Source organism: Meles meles, chromosome 2 (assembly GCF_922984935.1).
Source record: "Meles meles chromosome 2, mMelMel3.1 paternal haplotype, whole genome shotgun sequence".
Classification (NCBI taxonomy): Eukaryota; Metazoa; Chordata; class Mammalia; order Carnivora; family Mustelidae; genus Meles; species Meles meles.
In genome coordinates this window covers 121,574,966-121,597,073 of record NC_060067.1, presented here as the reverse complement: position 1 = coordinate 121,597,073, position 22,108 = coordinate 121,574,966, and the positions used below count along the sequence as shown (strand labels likewise).

At 40.4% G+C, this 22,108-nt stretch overlaps 1 protein-coding gene across 1 annotated transcript in view; it reads right to left on the bottom strand.

The window, feature by feature from the left end:
- Window positions 1-1,768: 1,768 nt before the first annotated feature.
- The window catches only part of HSD17B11 (hydroxysteroid 17-beta dehydrogenase 11), a 37,923-nt gene continuing 17,583 nt past the window's right edge, over window positions 1,769-22,108 (bottom strand). The window contains exons 5-7 of the mRNA XM_045997046.1: window positions 18,286-18,423; window positions 6,464-6,580; window positions 1,769-2,638 (exon numbers count right to left, since the gene is read on the bottom strand). Of these exons, the coding sequence (XP_045853002.1) occupies window positions 2,548-2,638; window positions 6,464-6,580; window positions 18,286-18,423 (346 nt within the window). The 3' untranslated portion in view covers window positions 1,769-2,547. The remainder of the gene's footprint in view (window positions 2,639-6,463; window positions 6,581-18,285; window positions 18,424-22,108) is intronic.

Here is a 22,108-nt window from a genome sequence, read left to right as displayed (position 1 = left end):
TTGGAAACAAGGCAGAGAATAAAAGCCCTGAACCTCTACAGCATTCATTAACCTCTCAGCAGAGCTGGAGCTCCAGCCTCTAAGATTCTTCTGGGGAAGAATCTCCCTGTGGGAATTTCAATAATGCCTTCAACATCGCCTGCTACACAGAACTACTGGAGAATTAAACGGCAAACCATGCTAGCATGTGGTTAACGTTCCTAAAAGGGACTGAGTCCCACTCTGTCAACACACTATCCAAGTAGTACTTCCTTCTAGTCATGGTTAATGCCAGACCCCACCAAAGTGTTAATTTCAGACAAGTGTGTTAAGAGCTGAACATGTTTACTGTGAGAAGAGCAAAGTTATCTGTATATTTGGGGCCTTAGTTATCTTCCTGAAGTGTTTGCTGAAGATGTTCTCCTCGCTTACTTCATTGTTCTGCTTGGTAAGCTGGAACAGGAATCACTTCATGAAAAGAACAAACATGATATGTATTTCAGATGACTTCTAAGCAGACTATAAAAGACTCTCCACCCTCTACTGTGAGTCTCTGCTAACAGGCCAGGGGTGAGGCAAATCTATGAATTCTGGGGTTATTCACAGGTTCTCTAACAGAGTGCTCCCACAGTACAACTCATGGGTGGAGAAGAATCTCAAATTATGTTATTTAAGTGTAACAGTGTTGGGGCACCTGCGTGACTCAGTCATTAAGCATCTGCTTCGGCTCGGGTCGTGATCCCAGGGTCCTAGGATCGAGCCCTGCATCGGGCTCTCTGCTCCGTGGGAAGCCTGCTTCTCCTTCTCCCTCTCCCACTCCCACTCCCCCGTTTGTGTTCCCGCTCTCGTTGCATCTCTTTGTCAAATAAATAAAATCTAAATAAATAAATGTAACAACATTTTCGAAGGCAGGTATTCCTGACTCAGATATCCACTGAAGGTAGAATGTAGTCTGACAGCAATTGTATTTGGATTCTCTGTACCAGAAGAAGGAAGCGGACAGGTAGGGAGAAATTTATTGTAGGAATACCTGCTGTGAAATTCTCTCATTATAGAATCTCCAGTGTAACCTCCTTCAGTAGATTATCCTATGATCCTTCTAATCCGCAGTGGCACTGATGAGATGACTTAATTTTTTGACTGAGTCAAGTGTTGAGACTTAAAATATATGTTACAAGTTTCGAGACCTAGAGTCTCATGCTGAGTCTCATGAAGAGACCTTCATGCTGATAGCAGAGAACAAAATCTCGGAACCCTGTATAGTATTCATTAAGCTTTCGCCAGAGCTGGGGCTCCAACCTCTAAGGTTCTTCTGGGCTCCTGCTCCCTACAGGAATTTCAACAATGCCTTCAACATCGCCTGCTACACAGAATTGCCGGAGGTAAATCCATAAATATTAAATAAATATATTTCTGTGTAGAAGAAGAATTAAGATCTTTTACCCTGAAGTTATGTACCTAATGTGACTCATTTACTCCATTTCACAAGGGTGAATATTCTGATTTATATGTTTTCTGAGTATGGACCTTCTGACACAAGGACCAAAGTTCTCTCCTTTGTGTATGTGTCTAATACCATCTTGGAAATATTTTTCTTCAATAGAAATCCAACAAGCCTGCTTAGTTTTTCCATTTATAGGTTGGATCTTACATTCTCATCACACTGAGCATCACTCATATCTGAGAAATTTCTGGGTATAAAAAAAAAAAAAGACCTTTGATTACATAATCCATTTTCCTTTCATTTGAAGGTTAGGGAAAGTTCTCTTCAAGATGAAAAGATGGAGACAAGAGATTAAATCTGTTTATTGTTGCCACCGTGGGTACATTCTCCTAATTCTCTGCCTCAAATCCCAATGATGCTTTTATACCTGCAACACGTGTGGCTCTCTAGTTTCCTTGAGCTGAAATGTTTGGCTTTGGAATGTGAGGCATCTTTGAGGAAACAGAGTGGTAATGTGTAAGATGAAATGTTTCGGTGACATTTCTTACATCATATGAAACTCATTGTGAAATGCCAGTAGATACAGTCCTTCACTGTATTTAGAGAGCCTAAGTTTTTGTTTTTATGGAGACTAGAAAAGGAAACATGTGAATTATATAAAATTTAAGTGCAATTAGAAATAAAAATATATCTTATACATTTATAGTACAAATTTTGCAAAGACTTCACAAGGCACGAAATCTTAGAAATTATAAAATTATTTTTGTTCCTTTTCTCCATTTTCTATAAGGTGAATTCCCAAGATACTCCCCTCTTTGTATTATATGAAATTAGCTTTCACCTTAAGGACAAGTGATAATAAATGAGGACCTACAGGGCCTCAAAAGATGATACTGAAGAAGAAAAGTTAATTAGGAAAAGCAGAAGTCTAAACATTCGTTTAAGTTATGATTAGTATTAGATGAAATCAACCTAATCCTAGTAAATCAGTCCTACTTATTTATAGCTAATGTATGAAGAAGAATTTAAGTTACGCTACTTAGATATAATGATGTTTTGGAAAGCTGGTATTTTTGAAGATATGTATTTACATCAACAAATGTGGAATGTAGTCAGTGTAGGACTTATTGTCCTTTAGTTTTATATCCAATAACTGCATCAAACCTAACATTGATCTTTCGTTTTAAAAATGCCAGGAAACGCTCCGGAAGGATCCTAAAAAAAGAAAAAGGTACATGAAAATAATTAGGAAATTAACATTAAGTGCATTTGTAAATATCTCGTCTTTTAAAATACTTACATTTATCATGTATCATCATTTTTTTGTATGAGAAAAAGAACTTTAGTTACATTCTATGTATGAGGCAGCTACATGTAATGTATAAATCAGATACTGGAATATAATCACATACAAAGAGAGGAAGGAGGAATAGGCACATACAAGATGGAAACTATTTTGGGGCACCTGGGTGGCTCAGTGGGTTAAGCCTCTGCCTTCAGCTCAGGTCATGATCTCAGGGTCCTAGGATCAAGCCCCGCATCAGGCTCTCTGCTCAGCAGGGAGCCTGCTTCCCGCCCCCTCAACCGTCTGCTCTCCCCCCTTTCTGCTGCCTGCCTCTCTGCCTACTTGTGCTCTTCCTCTCTGTCAAAAAAAAAAAAAAAAGATGAAAACTATTTTGTTGGACTTTCTTCCTTTCTCTTTCTTTTTTCTTTCTTTCTCTCTTTAAGAATAAAGAAGTTTTTTGGATATTTCTTTTAAAAAACCAGACTTCAGTCTTATTGCCCTAGTCCCCACTTAACAATAGGTATTTGTGGGCACCTGGGTGGCTCAGTGGGTTAAGCCGCTGCCTTCGGCTCAGGTCATGATCTCAGGGTCCTGGGATCGAGCCCCGCATCGGGCTCTCTGCTCAGAGGGGAGCCTGCTTCCCTTCCTTTTTCTCTGCCTGCCCCTCTGCCTACTTGTGATCTCTGTCATATAAATAAATAAAATCTTAAAAAAAAAGAATATTGAGGAATTCATCACATTTCAGTAAGACTGAGAGAATCTAAACAGAATATGTAAGTCGCCGTAACTATAGCTGACCTTACACAACACACGTGTCTTTTGATGCTCCAAAAACTTAACCACTAAAAGCCTACTGTTGATCAGAAGGAAGCCTTACTGAGAAGCTAAACAGTTAATAACACGTTTACATGTTATATGTATTATACACTATATTATCTTACCTCTCCCCCATACTATATTCTTATAATAAAGTAAACTAAAGAAAATGTTACTAAGAAAGCCATAAGGAAGAGAAAATACATTTACAGTACTGTGCTGTATAAAAAAAAAAAAAAAAAATCCATCTCTGGACCCCTGCATTTCAAAGCCATGCTGTTCAGGGTCAGCTGAATATACATACATCTGACCAGATGGCATTAAAAAAAGGCCTGGCAACTGAGCACCAAAGTGATTCAGTCAGAGAAAAATCAGGGCAATGCTAGTAACAATGTTAATAATAATAATAATAATAGCTGTATATAACATTTACTGAGTATTTATAATATACTGAATACTTTAAATGCATTATTTTATTTCTCACGATCCTATAATGTCTTATTGTCCCCATGTGGCAGATGAAGACAATGAGCTTCAAAGAAGTTAAACAACTCGGGATGCCTGGGTGGCTCACTTGGTTAAGAGTCTGCCTTTGGCAGAGCTCATAATCCTAGGTCATAATCCTGGGATTGAGTCCCACATTGGGCTCTTTGCTCCGCATGGAGCCTGCTTCTTCCTCTGCCCCTCCCCCACTCATACAGGTGCACACACACTCTCTGACAAATAAATAAAACCTTTAAAAAAATAAAAGGAAGTTAAACAACTCATTTTGTGTTCATGTGGTGAGCAAGTCACAAACACAGCTTCCATTAACTCCAAAGCACAAAATCTGAGTCTCTATACTAATGGTCTAGGAAGTAGAATTAATTTATTAAATCAACAAAGATTCTGGTGCCCCTCCATATGTCCATCAACTCTTCAAAGTAAGGGGTGACACACAGTGATGAAAACAGGTGAACTTCCTTCCCTCACAGACTTACAATCTAAGGGACTGTAGTCACTGAGTGCTTACTTATGAAATGTAACAAAAATAATGCTAAATACATCGCAGGTTTTAACCTGGTTATTCCCAGGAGATCCTTGAGTTTTACCACCTAAACTTCTAAGGGATGTACAACTATAGCTCCTTGCAGAAGGGACTAAAAAGCCTGACATGTATCATGTATGCTTTTGATCTCTTGAAATTTTTTCAGTTCCTAGGTTAAGTTATTCTCAAAGAACAATCTTGAACCAACTGCCTGTGACAGTTGCCTATTAAAATACAGATGTCTGGGTCCCAACCAAAATATCCTACATTAAATCCTTTAGAGGTGAGATCCAGAGCATCTATTTTTTAAAATTATCTTCCCAGGGTGCCTGGGTGGCTCAGTCAGTTAAGTGTCTACCTTCAGCTCAGGTCATGATCTCAGGGTCCTGGGATCGAGCCCCATGTCGGGCTCCCTGCTCACGTGGAACCTGCTTCTCCCTCTCCTCCCTGCCCATGCTCTCTCTCGCTATCTCTCTCACTTTCTCTCAAATAAGTGCCTAGGTGGCTCAGTGGGTTAGAGCCTCTGCCTTTCGCTTGGGTCGTGGTCCCAGGGTCCTGGGATCGAGTCCCGCGTCGGGCTCTCTGCTTGGCAGGGAGCCTGCTTCCTCCTCTCTCTCTCTCTCTGCCTGCCTCTCTCCCTACTTGTGATCTGTCTGTCAAATAAATAAATAAAATCTTTAAAAAAAAAAAATTATTTTCCCAAGCGATCCTGATACCCCACCATGTTGCAGAAGCCCAACTGTAGGAACTGAGAACAAGAAGCTGGCTGGCTGTCTGGCTTCCTTCTTTCCTTCCTTCCCTCTTCTAACCCAAGTCACCTCTTCACATTCCCCTCACGACCTGGACCAGCCTCACTGCCACACAGTGTTTCCATATGAGTAATGAGGCAATGTGTTATCAGGAAGGTAGTTAAGCCAGTGGGTTCCAATCTTGGCTGTACATCAGAATCACTTGGAAAGTTGTATCTCAGAGACCAGCCCACACTCCAGGCCAATTACATCAGTCATGGGGAGCAGGTCCCAGGCCTCACTATTTTGAAAACTCCCAAGCGAATTCTAACATGACCAAAGCTGAGCTCTACTGCCCTAAAGAAATGCTTCTCAAATTTGAATATGCATTCCAATCAGCTGTGGATCCTGAAGGAATCAAACTCTGACTCAGGATATCCAGAGATTCTGTTTTTCTAACAAACCCCCAGGTGATGCTGATGCCACTGGTCCGTGCAAGTAGTAAGGCTCAAGGATCTTTAAAATTATAAAGGCGTATTTAACAATTCCTATCCCTCAGTGTGACTTTGCACAAAATAAGAGCTTGATGATTATCTTTGCGTATTTAGATGAATACCTAAAACCTAACTATGATCTCTTCCAATATTGTTGTTCTAGGATTCCGTTACGTAATAATGCTTAAAAACTATACTTCTCTATAGTCATTCATCCAAGAGACAAGACTTTCAGAAATATACACCTTTTGTTCTCTACAAAGAAAACTTAAAAACTTGTGGAAATTATTTAGTTCATTTACTCAACTGCTATACAAACGTTGCTTCAAGGATTAACAAACGTGGTTTTAGAAACTGATGGATTGGGATGCCCGGGTGGCCCAGCTGGTTAAGCGTCTGCCTTTGGCGCAGGTCATGATCCCAGGGTCCTGGTATTGAGTCCCACACCAGGTTCTCTGGTCAGAGGGGAGTCTGCTTCTCCTTCTGCCTGCTGCCCCCCCTGCTTGTGCTCTCTCTCTCTTTGACAAATAAAAATGTTTAAGAAAAAACAACTGATAGACGTTGAAACTTACCTTTTTTTTTTTAACCTAATTCCATTTAATTGTACTTTATCAAATGTCTGGTTTAAATCTAAACAAAAACATGTAATACATAAATCTTCTAATGCTGATAAATGTAAATGTCACTTACTTTTCTGCCACTATTAAAAAGCTTATAGAAGATGGAATGAAAATCATTTTCTGCTCAGTCAGGATCCCATTCATCAGCCTGTCTACCACTTCCTCAGGTTCCAGGGTGGGTCCCAAACTGAAATCAGAAGCAGTCATCAGCAACAAAACACTTCACAGAAGCGTCTACTTTAGTTAGGTGCTAAACAAAGAAGTTAAATTACCATAGGAATCATAACATAACAGCCTTGTAGCATCTGGCCCATTAGAAGTGCTCAAAAATAGTAGCTGCTTTAGCATGAATATTAACAACATCCACTTATTTGGTGCTTATCATGTATTATGCACTGAGCTAAACACGCTCCATAGGTCCTCTCACTGAAGTTTGCAACAACCTGTGACGGAGAGACTACAGTCCCTATTTTGCAAATGAGAATTATGTAAGTAACCAGGAGTCAAAAATAACTGAACTGGATCAGGACTGACAAATTCACTTCTAAATCTTTAGAAGTTTTGGAGCACCGGGGTAGCTCAGTCAATCAGGCGTCTGTGCCTTCAGCTCAGGTCATGGTCCCAGAGTCCTGGGAGGGAGCTCCACATCAGTGGGCTCCCTGCTCAGTGGGAAGTCTGCTTTTCCCTCTTCCTCTCCATCTCCTCCTGCCTGTGCTCTCTTTCTCTCTCCGTCTTTCAAATAAATAAATGAAATCTTAAAATGAATCTTTAGAAATCTTGGGGAAAAAGTCAAATATCATTATACAAGTTTTATTATACACCAAGACTCATCAGCAAACAATTTCTAAAGTGTCAGAGAAAATTAAAATATAAAAATGTGCCTGGCTCCTAGTATCCAAAATCTATAAAGAATTATCAAACCGAAAACCCAAAGAATAAATAATCCAATCAAAAAGTGGGCAGAAGATAGGAACAGACATTTTGCAAAGAAGACATCCATATGGCCAACAGACACACGAAGAAGTGCTCAACGTCACTCATCCTCAGGGAAACACAAATCAAAACCACAATGAGATACCACCTCGCACCATTCAGAATGGCTAAAATTAACAAGTCAGGAACAGACAGGTATCGGCGAAGATACGGAGACAGGAGAACCTTACTACCCTGTTGGTGGGAATGCAAGCTGGTACAGCCACTCTGGAAAACAGCATGGAGGCTCCTCAAAAAGTTGAAAAGAGAGCTACCCTACAACCCAGCAATTGCACTACTGGGTATTTACCCCAAAGATACAAATGTAGTGATCAAAAGGGACACCTGAACCCCAGTGTTCATAGCAGCAATGTCCACAATAGCCAAACTATGGATGTCTACAGTTTGATGTCCATCAACAGATGAATGGATAAAGAAGATGTGGTATATATACACAATGGAATATTATGCAGCCACAAAAAATGAAGTCTTGCCATTTGCAACAACATGGATGGAAGTAGAGAGTATTATGCAAAGCAAAACAAGTCAATCAGAGAAAGACAATTATATGACCTCACTGATAACGTGGAATTTAGGAAACAAGGCAGAGGATCATAGGGGAAGAGAGGGGAAAATGAAACAAGACGAAACCAGAGAGGGAGACAAACCATAAGGGACTCTTAATCTTAGGAAACAAACTGAGGGTTGCTGGAGGGAAGTGGGGTGGAGGGATGGGGTAAGTGGGCGATAAACACTGGGGAGGGCATGCATTGTAATGAGCACTGGGTATTATATAAGATTGATAAATCACAGACCTGTACCCCTGAAACAAATAATGTATGTTAATTAATTGAATTTAAATTAAAAATAAAGTAAAAAAATATATTTTTTAAAGATTTTATTTATTTATCTGACAGACAGAGATCACAAGTAGGCAGAGAGGCAGGCAGAGAGAGAGGGGGAAGCAGGCTCCCTGCTGAGCAGAGAGTCCGATGTGGGAATCGATCCCAGGACCCCGAGATCATGACCTGAGCCGAAGGTAGAGGCTCAACCAACTGAGCCACCCAGGCGCCCCAAAATAAAAATATTTTTAAAAACAAAACAAAACGAAAAATGTGCCCAGCTCTAGGTCCTTCATCTCCATAGGGAGCCCGTATATTTACTAAGTCTTGATTTACTTTTCAGCCTTATTAGTCCCGTACTGCATCCTCACTGTATAATCACGCTGGCATACTAACTGTGGAGTAGCAGGTGGTCTCCAAACGGTGGCCTTTGCCATCTGCGTGTGAGATCATGCACACTTCGGACAGTGTTATGCAAGAATTGGCCCTCAGTTTTTAAAATGTTATTGGTGGCTTAGAAAAAAAGATATATAATTAATTCCACTCATGAAATCTGCCAACATCACCAAACTATTTGAGTAACATTCTGGGGAGGCAGATTTTTGAATGTGTGTGACTAGTTAAGAGAAGTGAGACAAAAAGAATTGGATGAAATTTGTTAGGAACAAATATAGAATAGTTCATTTGGAAAGAAAAAATATGCAGTGAAGTAAGATTAGGACAGTTGAGAAGTATTATATAGTATTTGTGTGTGTGTGTGTGTGTGTGTGTGTGTGTATGTATACACACACATATATATATAGTATTCTACAGTACTGTACTTAAAAGTGAGCACGATTCCTAAGTGGAATATAAGAAACAATGCATTGGATCGTAAAGAAAGGGAGGGAAAACTGAATGGGAAGAAAACAGAAAGGGAGCCAAACCATGAGAGACTGACTCTTGACTCCAGGAACAAACTGAGGGTTGCTGTGGAGGAGGTAGGTGGGGGGATGGGGTAACTGGGTGACGGGCATTAAGGAGGGCACGTGATGTAATGGGCACTGGGTGTTATCCACAACTGATGAATCACTGAACACTATACCAAAAACTAAGGATCTGCTATATGTTGGCTAATTGAATTTAAATTAAAAAGTGAGCATGATAATTGAATATACGACAGAGAGCAGAGTTTAAAATATATATGGTACGATCTTTCATTCTCAGCATAGGGCAGTCATTTATGAAAATACTGTGCTCCTCCTGGACCCTGAAGTATTACATAGGAAAAATGTGGAGATGCAACAGAAGAGGAAATGTAATAACAAAGATGACAGCTTTCGGTCCAGAGGAGGTAAAAATGAAAGGCAATCGAAGCCTGAAGAAGACTAAGCCCTCCTTTGGCCTGTGGTATAAGCAGAGCGCCAACAAGGATGAACTCAGAAACTGAAAGATGCTTGTGCCTTCAAGTGTTCAGGAGGAAATTCACTTCTAGCGTACTGCTACCAGACTTCACTATTCCCACGCTCCATGAAAACGCACAGACACCTGTGTACGCAGAACAGCATACTTTCCCACTCACACTGTGGCCTTGTGAAGCTAAGGGTCAAATGGTGTTGCACGGACTAAACTTGATCGTGTACTTGATCGCTTTACTCAAAGTCTCAGCCTCTGCCAAAGAAATTTTCATTGAATTTAATGGCTGGCCAATACCATGATTTTTAAAAGGCCAAAAAGAAAAGGCTTTCAGAAAATACTATCTTGGCAGAATAAAATCTTAATCATTAAAATGTTAGTACATGGAAAATTATTTTTCCCTGACAGTCTATTATTAATAAGAGTTGCAAATCCTATTAAATAAATGCCCATGATGGATTTTGTAGAAACTGTCCCAAAATACTCCAGGCCTCTCTGTTGGTGTGGGGGCATAGGGATCCTTAGGGACAAAGAGTATTTTCAGGTAGAAGGACTATATTTGATTATCTAACTACCACTTAAGTGGTTGAGGAAGTTTGGGGAAGATATTTCTACTCTTCAACGTTTAGAGGTTTTGGTTTTTGTATCTAATCTGAAAACGGGGTTAATGCAGTGATATGCTAGTAAATGTTTTGCAGCTGGCTCTCTAGGGCACAGAGTTCCCCTGTTTTGTAGCATTTCCTTTCTAGGGTGTAAATACGCTCACCAGGGTGGGTTTCAAGCTCTCAACACGGTGTCGCTGAATGAACACAAGCTGGCTTCAGCAGGCCACTGCTCATGTGCATGGAAGCACTGTACACAGTCACACTATACAAATGTTGTCATCTTCTTACATAGCATTTTCTTTTGTATGGTACTAGGCAACAAAACTATTATCTTGGTGTAGCACAGATGAAAATTAAGCTCTTAAAGAAAAATTTTTATGTATATTTCATGTAGGAGAGTCGATGTTTTATGTTTTTAAAAGGCTGTTGAGCAAAAATTCTTGGCTATCAAAAAATCTAAAACATTTAGATTATGCTATGCTGTTGGGAATGGAGAGAACTTATGTGAGGAAAGAATATTTAATTAAAAATTGTTCATATACATAACAGAGCTCCAAAATACATGAAGCAAAAATTGACAGAATTGAGGGAAAACACAGTTTAAAAATAAGAACTGGAATCATATGATTTTGCTTACTTGTGGAGCATAAGGAATAATACGGAGGACATGTGGAGATGGAGAGAAGGGAGTTGGGGGAAACTGGAAGAGAAGACGGAGCAGGAGAGACTGTGGACTCTGAGAAACAAACTGATGGTTCTGGAGGGGAGGGGGACCAGGGGTTGGGGGAGCCTGGTGGTGGCTATTAAGGAGGGCATGTATTGCATGGAGCACTGGGTGTGGTGCATAAACAATGAATTCTGGAACACTAAAAAGAAATAAATAAAATAAAATAAGAACTGGAGATATTAATCTTACTCTCAACAATGACTTGCAAAACTAGACATAATTAGCAAAGAAACAGAGAACTTGAACAATAGTATAAAGCCTACTGGACCTCACACCATCTAGAGAATGCTCCATCCAAAAACATTCTTCTTAATGGCACACAGAACATCATCCAGGACAGACTGTATGTGAAACCACAAAACAATTCTTGTGAAATTTTTAAAAAGACCAAAATCATACAAAATATGCTCTCCAACCACAACAGAATAAAATCAGGAATCAGTAACAGAAGGAAAACTGGAAAATTCACGAATATGTGGAAATTAACCAGTGGGACAAGGAGGAAATCACAGGAAATTAGGAAATAGTTTGAGATGAGTGAAAGAATACAACATATCAAAATTTATGGGATGCAGCAAAACCAGTGCTCAGAGGGAAATGTATAGCTATAAATTCCTACATTTAAAAAAACCCAAGGTCTCAAATCCATAACCTAACTTCTCACCTTAATAAACTAAAAAAAAGAACTAAATATAAAGCAAGCAAAATGAAAGAAATCATGATTAGAGCAGGGATAAATGACATGGAGAATAGATTATCATAGAAAAAATAAATGAAACCAAAAGTTGGCTCTGTGAAAAGATTAACAAAATTAACAAACTTTTAGCTAGACCGACCAAGAGAGAAGACACATTATTATGAAAATGAGGACATTACTGCCCACCTTACGACATAAAAGGGGTTATAAGAGAATACTATGAACACAATCAGATGATCTAGAAGAAGTGTACAAATTCCTAGAAACACATAAAGCACTAAAACTAATTCAGGAAAAAATATAAAATCTGTGTAACCTTTAATAACAGATTGAATCAGTAACCAAAAAAAAAAAAAAAAAAAAACCCAAAACAAAAAAACTCCCGCTGGCAAAGAAAAGCCCAGGACCAAATGGCTTCAGGAGAAACTCTACTCAATGTTTAAAGAATTAACACCAGTCCTTCTTAAAGTTCTTCAAAAAAAAAATATAACACTTCCTAGCTCAGTCTTATTATAAGCCAGAATTACCCTGTAACTGAAGCCAGACTAAGGTATCACTAGAAAACTAAATAACAATATCTCTTACGAGTATAGATAAAACAAAATCCAGCATCAAACCAAATGCAGCATCATAGTAAAAGGATTATAAAGGTTGCTGGGTGGTTCAGTTGGTTAAGCATCTGCCTTCAGCTCAGGTCATAATTCTGGAGACCCTGATCAAGCCCCATGTCAGGCTCTCTGCTCAGCAGGGAGTCTGCTTCTCCTTCTCCCTCTGACCCTCTTCGCTTGTGTTCTCTCTCACTCTTTTTCTCTCAAATAAGTAAATAAAATCTTAAAAAAAAAAAAAAAAGAACATTATATACCATAGCCAAATGAGATTTATTGCAAGAATGCAGGGTGGGGGCATCTGGGTGGCTTGGCTGGTTAAGCGTCCAATTCTTGGTTCCAACTGAGCTCATGATCTCAGGGTTGTGAAATTGAGCCCTGCATCAGGCTTGGTGAGGAGTCCGCTTGAGATTCTCTACTTCTCCCTCTGGCCCTCCCCTCAGCTCCTCTCTCTCTTTCTCTCTAAAATAAAATAAATAAATAAAAAGAACTCACAAAAAACCCCAAGAATGCTAGGTGGTTCACCATATAAAAATCAATCATTATAATATATCATATGAAAAGTCCCACATGATCATGTCAATAGGCACAGAGAAAGCATGTGACACAATCCAACATGCTTTCATAGAGGAAAAAAAAAGCACTCAACAAACTAGGAACACAGGGAACTTCCTTAAGCTGATCTCATAAATGTTTGTATGCTGCAGCTTGATTTGTATAAGCAGAGTGGAGTAAAGAAAATGACAGGACTTATTAAATATGAAAAGATGACAATCAGCTTTTCTAATAATCAAAGAATATTAATATAACACAGGGTGCCTGGGTGGCTCAGTGGGTTAAGCCTCTGCCTTCGGCTCAGGTCATGATCTCAGGGTCCTGGAATCGAGCCCTGCATCAAGCGCTCTGCTCAGTAGGGAGCCTGCTTCCCTCTCTCTCTCTCTCTCTCTGCCTGCTGTTCTGCCTACTTGTGATCTCTGTCAAATAAATAAATAAAATCTTTAAGAAATATATTAATATAACACAGAAGTACTTTTTTATTCATCATATTGATAGAGATTAAATGTGTGTTGAGGTCTGGGTGGCTCAGTTGGTTAGGCATCTGCCTTCGGCTCAGGTCATGATTCCCGGGTCCTGGGATGGAGCCCCACATTGGGTTCCCTGCTCAGTGATGAGCCTGCTTCTCCCTCTGTCCCTCCCCCTGCTTTTGCTCTCTCTTTCTCTCTCTCTCTCAAATAAATAAATAAAATCTTTAAAAAAAAATAAATAAACTTGGGGCACCTTGGTGGCTCAGTGGGTTAAAGCCTCTGCCTTTGGCTCCGATCGTGATCCCAAGATCCTGGGATCGAGCCCCGCATCAGGCTCTCTGCTCAGCGGGAAGCCTGCTTCCCTGTCTCTCTCTCTGCCTGCCTCTCTGCCTACTTATGATCTCTGTCTGTCAAATAAATAAATCAATAAAATCTTTAAAAATAAATAAATAGGGCGCCTGGGTGGCTCAGTGGGTTAAGCCGCTGCCTTCAGCTCAGGTCATGATCTCGGGGTCCTGGGATCGAGTTCCGCATCGGGCTCTCCGCTCAGCGGAGAACCTGCTTCCCTTCCTCTCTCTCTGCCTGCCTCTCTTGTGATTTCTGTCAAATAAATAAATCTTTAAAAAAATAATAATAAAAATAAATAAATAAATAAATAAACAAACTTGTGCTAATATTCAAAGCTGGCAAAGGTAAGGGGAATAGGGTATAAAGTACTCGGGAGAATCCTGGAGGGCAATCTAATAAATCTATCAAAAGTAAGTAAGTTCCTACTCTTTGCAATTTCATTAAAAAAAAAAAGCAACAAAATGGTTAGAAAAGTGAGCAAAGTACATATGCACATCTACATATATACACAGCAGGGGTCCCTATTATTTTTTTAATTGTCACTAGTACAGTTTTGCCAGAAGAGGGCACTCTTGTCCACAAGGAAGGTTAGTTTGGGCAACCCTGTCCTGGGAGCAAGGTTAAAAAATTCAAATACAATTTTTAGAAATATGGTGTCTGTTTTTAACTGCCAAATATATTATATCAGGCCCCCTGATATATGAGGGTGAAAAAACTGACCCAAATATATCAGGGCCCCATGAGGGTTTTCCTCCTGAAAATAATGGAGGAAACTGGCAAATCTTATCCTTGAGGATGGAACTTACCTCTTCCTTTCACCCTTCCTTTTAATTACAATGGACTCTTTTAAAAAAAAAAAAAGTTATTTATTTTTATTGAGACCTAATCAACATATCATATAACACATGTAACTTTAAGGTGTATGATGTGTTGATTTGATACATTTATATACTGTAATATGATTACCATGGAATTAGTTAACACCCCTACCACATGACTGATTGTGTGTGGGGGTCATGGGAACAATTAAGATCTAACCTCTTAGCAACTTTGATGTTTATAATGCAGTATTGCTGACTACAATCACTATGCTGCACACTGAAACTCCAGGAGTTATTCATCTACTGGTTGCAAGTTTATGCTCTGAAATGATTAGCTCCCTAGTGCTCCCCCCCACCCCCCACTCCCCCACCCCCCAGTGCTTCCATCCTAGTCTCTGGTAACTACTATTCTACTCTGTGTTTTTATGAGTCCAGCTTTTTTAGAGTCCACACATAAGTAAGATCATATAGTACTTGCTGACAGGTTAGTGAAGTTTTATCCTCTTTCTACTCCTCCTGGTCAGCTCTACTCCTCAGGCCCCCAAAGTAATTTGTCCTTTATGTTCTCTCTTCAGGGTCCCATTAGGGTTTACTTGATTAATACAGATGAATTAAAACACTGGCCTTCTCAAAGTAAATATGCTCACTTTTGTTTTCTAACAAAACTGTATCTAAAAATGGGCTCTTGGGGGCACCTGGGTGGCACAGTCAGTTGGGTGTCCAACTCTTGGCTTTGGCTCAGGTTGTGATCTCAGGGTGATGGGATCAAGCCCTGCACTGGGCTCCACTCTCAGCCTGGAGTCTACTTGGGTTTCTCTCTCCTCCCACTGCCCCTCTTCCTGTAGGCTCTCTAAAATAAATAAATTTTTAAAGATGGGCTCTTGGACAATTTGATAGATTCTTCAGGGGGTGTGAGATCTTTGGACAGCTACCAAATTTCCACCTGATGTTGACTTTCTACTCTACCTGTGGGTAGACATATTTAGGTTAAGTTGTTTTTAAATAGAACCTGATATTTTCCCAAAGTGGCACAATGAATATTTTTCATTAACTTAAAATATATTTCTATTAAAGGTAGATGAATGGGGGGAAAGAGGGGAAATTTTTGAGAAGGCAAAATAAAATTTAAAAATGGAATCTTAGGGTGGCTGGATGGCTCAGTTGTTAAGTATCTGCCTTCAGCTCACGTCATGATCCTGGGTGTCCTGGGACCGAACCCCACATCAGGCTCCTGGCTCAGCGGGAAGCCTGCTTCTCCCTCTCCCACTCCCCCTGCTTGTGTTCCCTCTCTCACTGTCTCTCTGTCAAATAAATAAATAAACTCTTCAAAAAGAAAATCGAATCTTAGCACAGTAGATAATCCAAAAGTAGATCCAAGTAAATACACAGGTTTATTATAAAGATGGCATTTCAAAGCACTGAAATAAATGATGTAGTATTTACTAAATAGTGCAAAATAACCTATTAACTATTTGGGAAAAACAATTAAGCAGGACCATGACCTTATTTCTTAAAGTAAATGTGGGTGCAGCAAAGGTCTAAATGTGACAATGCCGCCATAAAAGTACTAGAAAAAAAGATATAGGTGGATAATTTCATAAGCTTGGGGAGGGGAAGACCTTTATAAACACCTCGCTGTACCTAAAGGCCAGGAAGGAAAAAAAAAACCTGAGAAGTTTTAATGTAGAACTAAGTAAGTTTAACGGCAAATAGCCAGCTGGGGCAAAATACATGCAACATCTATGACATATAAAAAGGCACCTTGAATGTACAACAAACTCCTAGATACCAATTTCAAAACTCGATAGCTCAGTAGAAAAAAATGAGCAGCGGCCATAAAACAGGCAATTCACAAAAGAAGTCAAACTACCGAACAACCAAAGAAAACACCTGAATCTAGCTACTAGGTCGTCAGGAAACAAAGACGATGCTTCACAGAGGGAAAGGGCAGAACATCTGCAGAAGGCAGACCAGTGAGGAAGTGGGAAGTGGAGGTGCTCTCCCAGCACCATGGTACGGGCTGGTGCAGCACTCCCCAGGCAGCTGGGCAATAGACAGGAATATTTAAAATTTGTATTACCCTCTGATCCAGTAACCCCAGTTCTAAAATCTACCCAAGGAGGGGTGCCTAGGAGGCTCAGTCGGTTGAGCATCTGTCTTCAGCTCAGGAATGATCTCTAGCCCCATGCCAGGCTCCCCGCCCAGTGGAGAGTCTCCTTCTCTCTGCCCCTCCCCCTGTTCGTGCTCTCTCTCTCTCTCACAAATAAATAAAATTTAAAAAAAAAATTCAATTCAATCCAATCCAATCTACCTGAAGGAGATGGTACCAAAACATGAAAATGTGTGGCATTAGGATTTGGCATTAGATCTCTGCCCTCCTCTGTCCCCTTCTCTCCCCCGATTCCTTACTTCCCCTCCAACCTGGGGTGGGTGGCAGGGGAGTGTGGAAGAGAAGCCCCAGGTCCAAGATTCCATCTGCTTTCCTTCCTGATCCCAGAGTCAGGACAGGAAAAGAGGGTGGCATCCCCAGCCTCCAGCACTAAGAAGAGGGCTCCTAACCCCTGAACTCTGACCCCCACCCACCAGCTCCCTTTTCCCCCTACTCCCAGGACTGGGCCACTTCTGGCTGGAGTAGTGGGTTCCAGCTTGGCTCACATTGAGAATGTAAGAACTACAAACAAAATTTCTATTAAATTAAGTTTTGTGTCAGAAACAAAACAAACCAAACCAAACAAAAACAGCTGTGCCAGGGGAAAAGATCACTAGTAGACACAACAGTTCAGACTAAGTAATCAATACAATTTATGGTAAAACTTTGTATTCACTGACAGGAAATGATGTCCACGACATACTGCGGAGGGAAGTAAGTACTTGACTTATAGCCTTCAGAACCCCACTGTAATATATACCATTTACATAAAATTCAGACATTTAAACAGTATACAGAGAGATGTCTAGAAGGATCTTCATCAAAATGTTGAGTAGCCTGCAGTGGATAGAGGGTTTCAAGGAAACTCAAAAAGAAACTTTCCTACTTATTTGTATTTTTCTATGTATCAGAATTTTCAAAAAGTACGTATCATGTTTACAAAGACATTAAAACTATTCCCAAAGAGGAGAAAAATGAAAAGTTAACCTCAGAACTGATCCTTTATACTTTTATTTATTCATTTGTTTATTTTAGAGAGGGAGATGGGGTGGGGAAGGGGTGGAGGGAGTGGGAGAGAGAGAATCCTAAGCAGGGTCCATGCCCCGCTCAGAGCCACATGCAGGGCTCGATCTCCTGACCCTGAGATCATGCCCTGAGCTGAATTCAAGAGTCAGAAGTTTAACCAACTAAGCCACACAGGTGGCCCTATAATTTTCTTTTTTAACCAAGTAAAGACTGGTACTCATTTTGGAGGATAACCTCTATTACCAAAGGAAGGTGTTTTTCACCCAGTCCTGGGTTATCTGTATCAGAATTGCTGATGGTGCTTGTTAAAAGAGAGCCCCAAGTCCCCCTCCCACCACCACCCTCTCCCAGTCAAATCCAGGCAATCCACAGCTCTGAGGGTGGGACCCCTACATGGTTCCCAAGCACTGCTGGGGAAATGTATGTATACTTAAGTCAAAGAACCACTGCCCAGGAAAAGAAAAAAAAAGGATTAGCAAGTTCACCTGAGTTAACGCATATTTGTTTATATACATTCTCCCTCCCTCTGTCTCACCACCTGTTTTCCCACCCTGTATAGGAGCTGAAATTGAGATGAGCTAAGGGCATCAGATAGCAGGTTTAAAGGATTAAAATATTTAAGAAACCCCACAGAATGGCTGATATTCGTGGTAATCACCAACCCTCTTGTCTCAACTTACGCAGTATGTGGGTTTTTGATGAAGCCAGTGTTTATGAAATTAGGGCAGAGACATGTTGTTTTGACTCCAGTTCTTTCTAAAGCGGCCAGTTCTTCAGTCAAAGCATTATGAAATCCAACAGCCGCAAACTTGCTTGAACTGGAAACAAACAGAGAGAGGTCACAAAATAATTCAAGGAAGCTGCTGTACCTCCTTAATTCCGCTGTCCGTTTTCCCTAGTGAAGTGTGGTCCTGTGCCTGGCCTCATGGCCATCATCATTTGAATCTCTCATTTCAAAAAACTGAAATAAATCTCAGGGTCCAGCCCAGACCTACCGAATCAGAACGCGGAGTATAGAGCCTCAGGTAAATTTATAGGCATTTAAGTCTAAGAAGGAGGGCGCCTGGGTGGATCGGTTGGTTAGGTGTCTGTCTCTTGGTTTTGGCTCAGGTCATGGTCTCAGGGTGGTGAGATGGAGCCCAGGTTGGACTCTGCACTCAGAGCGGAGCTTGCTTGGGGTTCTCTTTTTCCCTCTCCCTCTGTCCCTCCTGCTTGTGCTAAGTGCGTGGATCTCTCTCTCTCTCTCTCTCAAAAATAAATCAATAAACCAATCCTTAAAGTCTAAGAAGTATTGGCGAAGAACACTTACTACATCCCCACATCACTTACTGAAGTAAGAACTGAGTAGGTTCAAAGGTCTCGCTAGGAAAATTGGCAAAGTGTTTGCTTTTGTTGTTTCCCTAAGAGTTAATATCACCATAGCCTATTAATTATCTAATATATACAGGAATTCCTGGGAAAACTCCCCTGGACAACTCTTATTTTTCCCTTTAAGTCTCAACTTAAAGGTTCCTCAAAGAGGTCTCCCCTGACCCCTAGACTAAATTATTTCCACACTGTATAGTAATCTTCAGTTTTTCATGATAGCCTGCTTAGAATTTGTGATTAAATATTCACTGAGGTGAATTTGTTTTTAAACATCCGTCCCATCATACTTTTACTATAAGTTTCATGATTATTTTGGTTTCCAATAAATCCCCAGGGCCTTGCACAGTGCTTGGCTTATAAGAGCTGCTCAATAAATATTTGTCAAGGGCACCTGGGTGGCTCAGTGGGTTAAGCCACTGCCTTCAGCTTAGGTCATCTCAGGGTCCTGGGATCGAGTCCCGCATCAGGCTCTCTGCTCAGCAGCGAGCCTGCTTCCCTCTCTCTCTGCCTGCCTCTCTGCCTACTTGTGATCTCTCTCTGTCAAATAAATAAATAAAATCTTAATAAATAAATAAATAAATAAATAAATATTTGTCAAATGAATGAATCAAAATGCAAAGCACTTCTTATCGTTACAGCTCCTTCATTTGGGAAGAGAAGGAAAATTAATCATATTCTAAGCAGATACTTTTCTAATTAGGTTTTTAAAAAGTACTTTTATTAAGAAATAAATTCATGTATTATAATCCACTCATTTGAAGTGTACAATTCAATGTTTTTTGGAATATTACATTATTTTAATTTTTTAAAATTGTGTGAAAATATATATAACAAAATTTGCCATTTTAACCACTTTAAAATGTGCAGTTCGGGGCCATTACTTACCAGATTATTTTTCGATAAGTCTGTATTTATTAGCCATTATGCAAAGTAGTTGTAAATTCTTGCCAATTAATCTGTGCTTTGGAAAATACAAACCTGTTGAACGTTCCCTCAACTTTTTTTTTTTAGAGCTCACACATATACTGAAAGCTTAAAAGATGGCTAGATTTACTTACGTAAGATATAAATCTTACCTTGAAAATGACACAAAAATAATCATATGTAAAATTGATCACTACCTGTCAGACACTGTCCTCAGTTATTCAGATGTATTATTGCATTGAATCTCCACGATGACTCTTTGCAATAGCTTTGACTATGATCCCCATTTATCAGAAAGGAAGTTGAGGCACTGGGGTGGGGGGAGCTGGTTGGGTGTAAACTGAAACTGCCCCCGGCTGCACACACAGGGTAGGGAGGCCAAAGAAAGAGGCAGACTACTCCGTATTGGTGGGTGGCAGGCTTAATAAGCAAGGGAACTTGGGACGCTCATCTTGGGCAGCTATAAGGTGAGTAGATTTCCACACCCACCTGCCAGAATCTTTAAAGTTTATATAGGAGGCCTTAACTGGGTTCAGCATATATACCATCCAGTTAGTCTTGACGCCACTTTTCTTTTCTTTCTTTTTTTAATGATTTTTATCTATTTATTTGCGAGAAAGAGTGTGTGAGAGAGAGAGCACAAGCAGGGAGAGTGACAGGAGAGGGAGAAGCAGGCTCCCCGCTGAGCAGGGAGCCCAATGTGGGACTTGATCCCAGGACCCTGGGATCATGTTCTGAGCCGAAGGCAGACGCCTAACCAATTGAGCCACCCAGACGTCCCTCAACACTTTTGAAAACAACATTTAGAAACAACGTTTCTATCTTAAGGCTGTGTCCTTGGGGCAGCTTTTGGGAATGTGGATACTGTTCCAAGGACAGGGCAGTGGGAAGGAGCCTACAACTGCGTAGGTCCGGCTCGCCCGTCACGTCTTCTAGACGAGCTCCCTCAACAGGGTTACAGGACTTGCCCAAAGACACAAAACAAAGTGGTAGAATCGGGCTTTAAATTAGGCCAATAAACCAGGCCTCTGTAAGATGTACTTTAAACTTTATTAGCTCCCGTCCTAGTTAAGAGGCAAATGACAAACTGGTAAAGCAGTTGCAACACGTAAGCCATGGCTAAGGGTTAAGACAGGAACTTTTATAAATGAGTAAGACAGTACTCTAGTTGATAAGCGGCTGAAGGACATTAGCAGGAAAATCACAATATAAAAATACCAATGGGTATATGCATATAAAAATGTGTTATTTCAGGAATAAAATAAACACAAACTAAAACAAGTTGGGGGGCACCTGGGTGGCTCAGTTGTTACGCATCTGCCTTCGGCTCAGGTCATGATCCCAGGGTCCTGGGATTGAGCCCTGCATCAGGCTCCCTCTTGGCAGGAAGCCTGCTTCTTCCTCTCTCATTCCCCCTGCTTGTGCTCCCTCTCTCCCTGCCTCTCTCCCTCTCCATCAAATAAATAAATAAGATCTTTAAAAAAAATAAATTGAAAAGATAAAATAAGATGGGATTTTTGCCTAGCAGTAATGGTGAGGATATGAAGAAATTTTTATTTGTTAGAGTTGCTTTTCAAAGTACAGAAAGTTTTCATTTTAAATCACTGAACTAGGAATCTTTTCTCTTTAAGCCTTCAGTATGTGTCTAAGCTTAAAAATAAAAATGAAAACAAACAACAACAACAAAAATGATGAGAGAGGACTTTCCACAGCTTTCTATTTTCCAAAGCACAGGCTAATTGGCAACTTTTTCTGGAAGGCAATTTGGCAAAAGGTATCAAATTCATTAAAAATACGCCATGCTCTTAGATCTAGTCCTTCCTCTTACAAGTATTTATCCCAAAGAAATAATCGGTCATGTTCCTAAAGATTTATATTCAAGGTTAGTCTCTGGGATATATAGTTCATGAAGGCCAATAGGTGGAGACAATTTTAAACGTGTGGAGTGGACAGCTGTTTGTTTTTGCCCTTTGGTATTTTTATTTCCTTATTCTGCAGACCTCACTCTGTCACTAGCCTGCCACAGGTGGCCCCTGTCCAGTGGCTGAATAAACCTAGAGTGATCTCTGCAACTAGATCGTTGGAAGGCATTGCTGAGAAATCACGGCTTTTCCCCCACCTGCTGGCTATTGCGAAGATTTCACTCGGGAACTGCTGGTAGCTGTCTCACCAGCAGACAGAGGCAGAGAGCCTGCCTGACACTGTGGAACT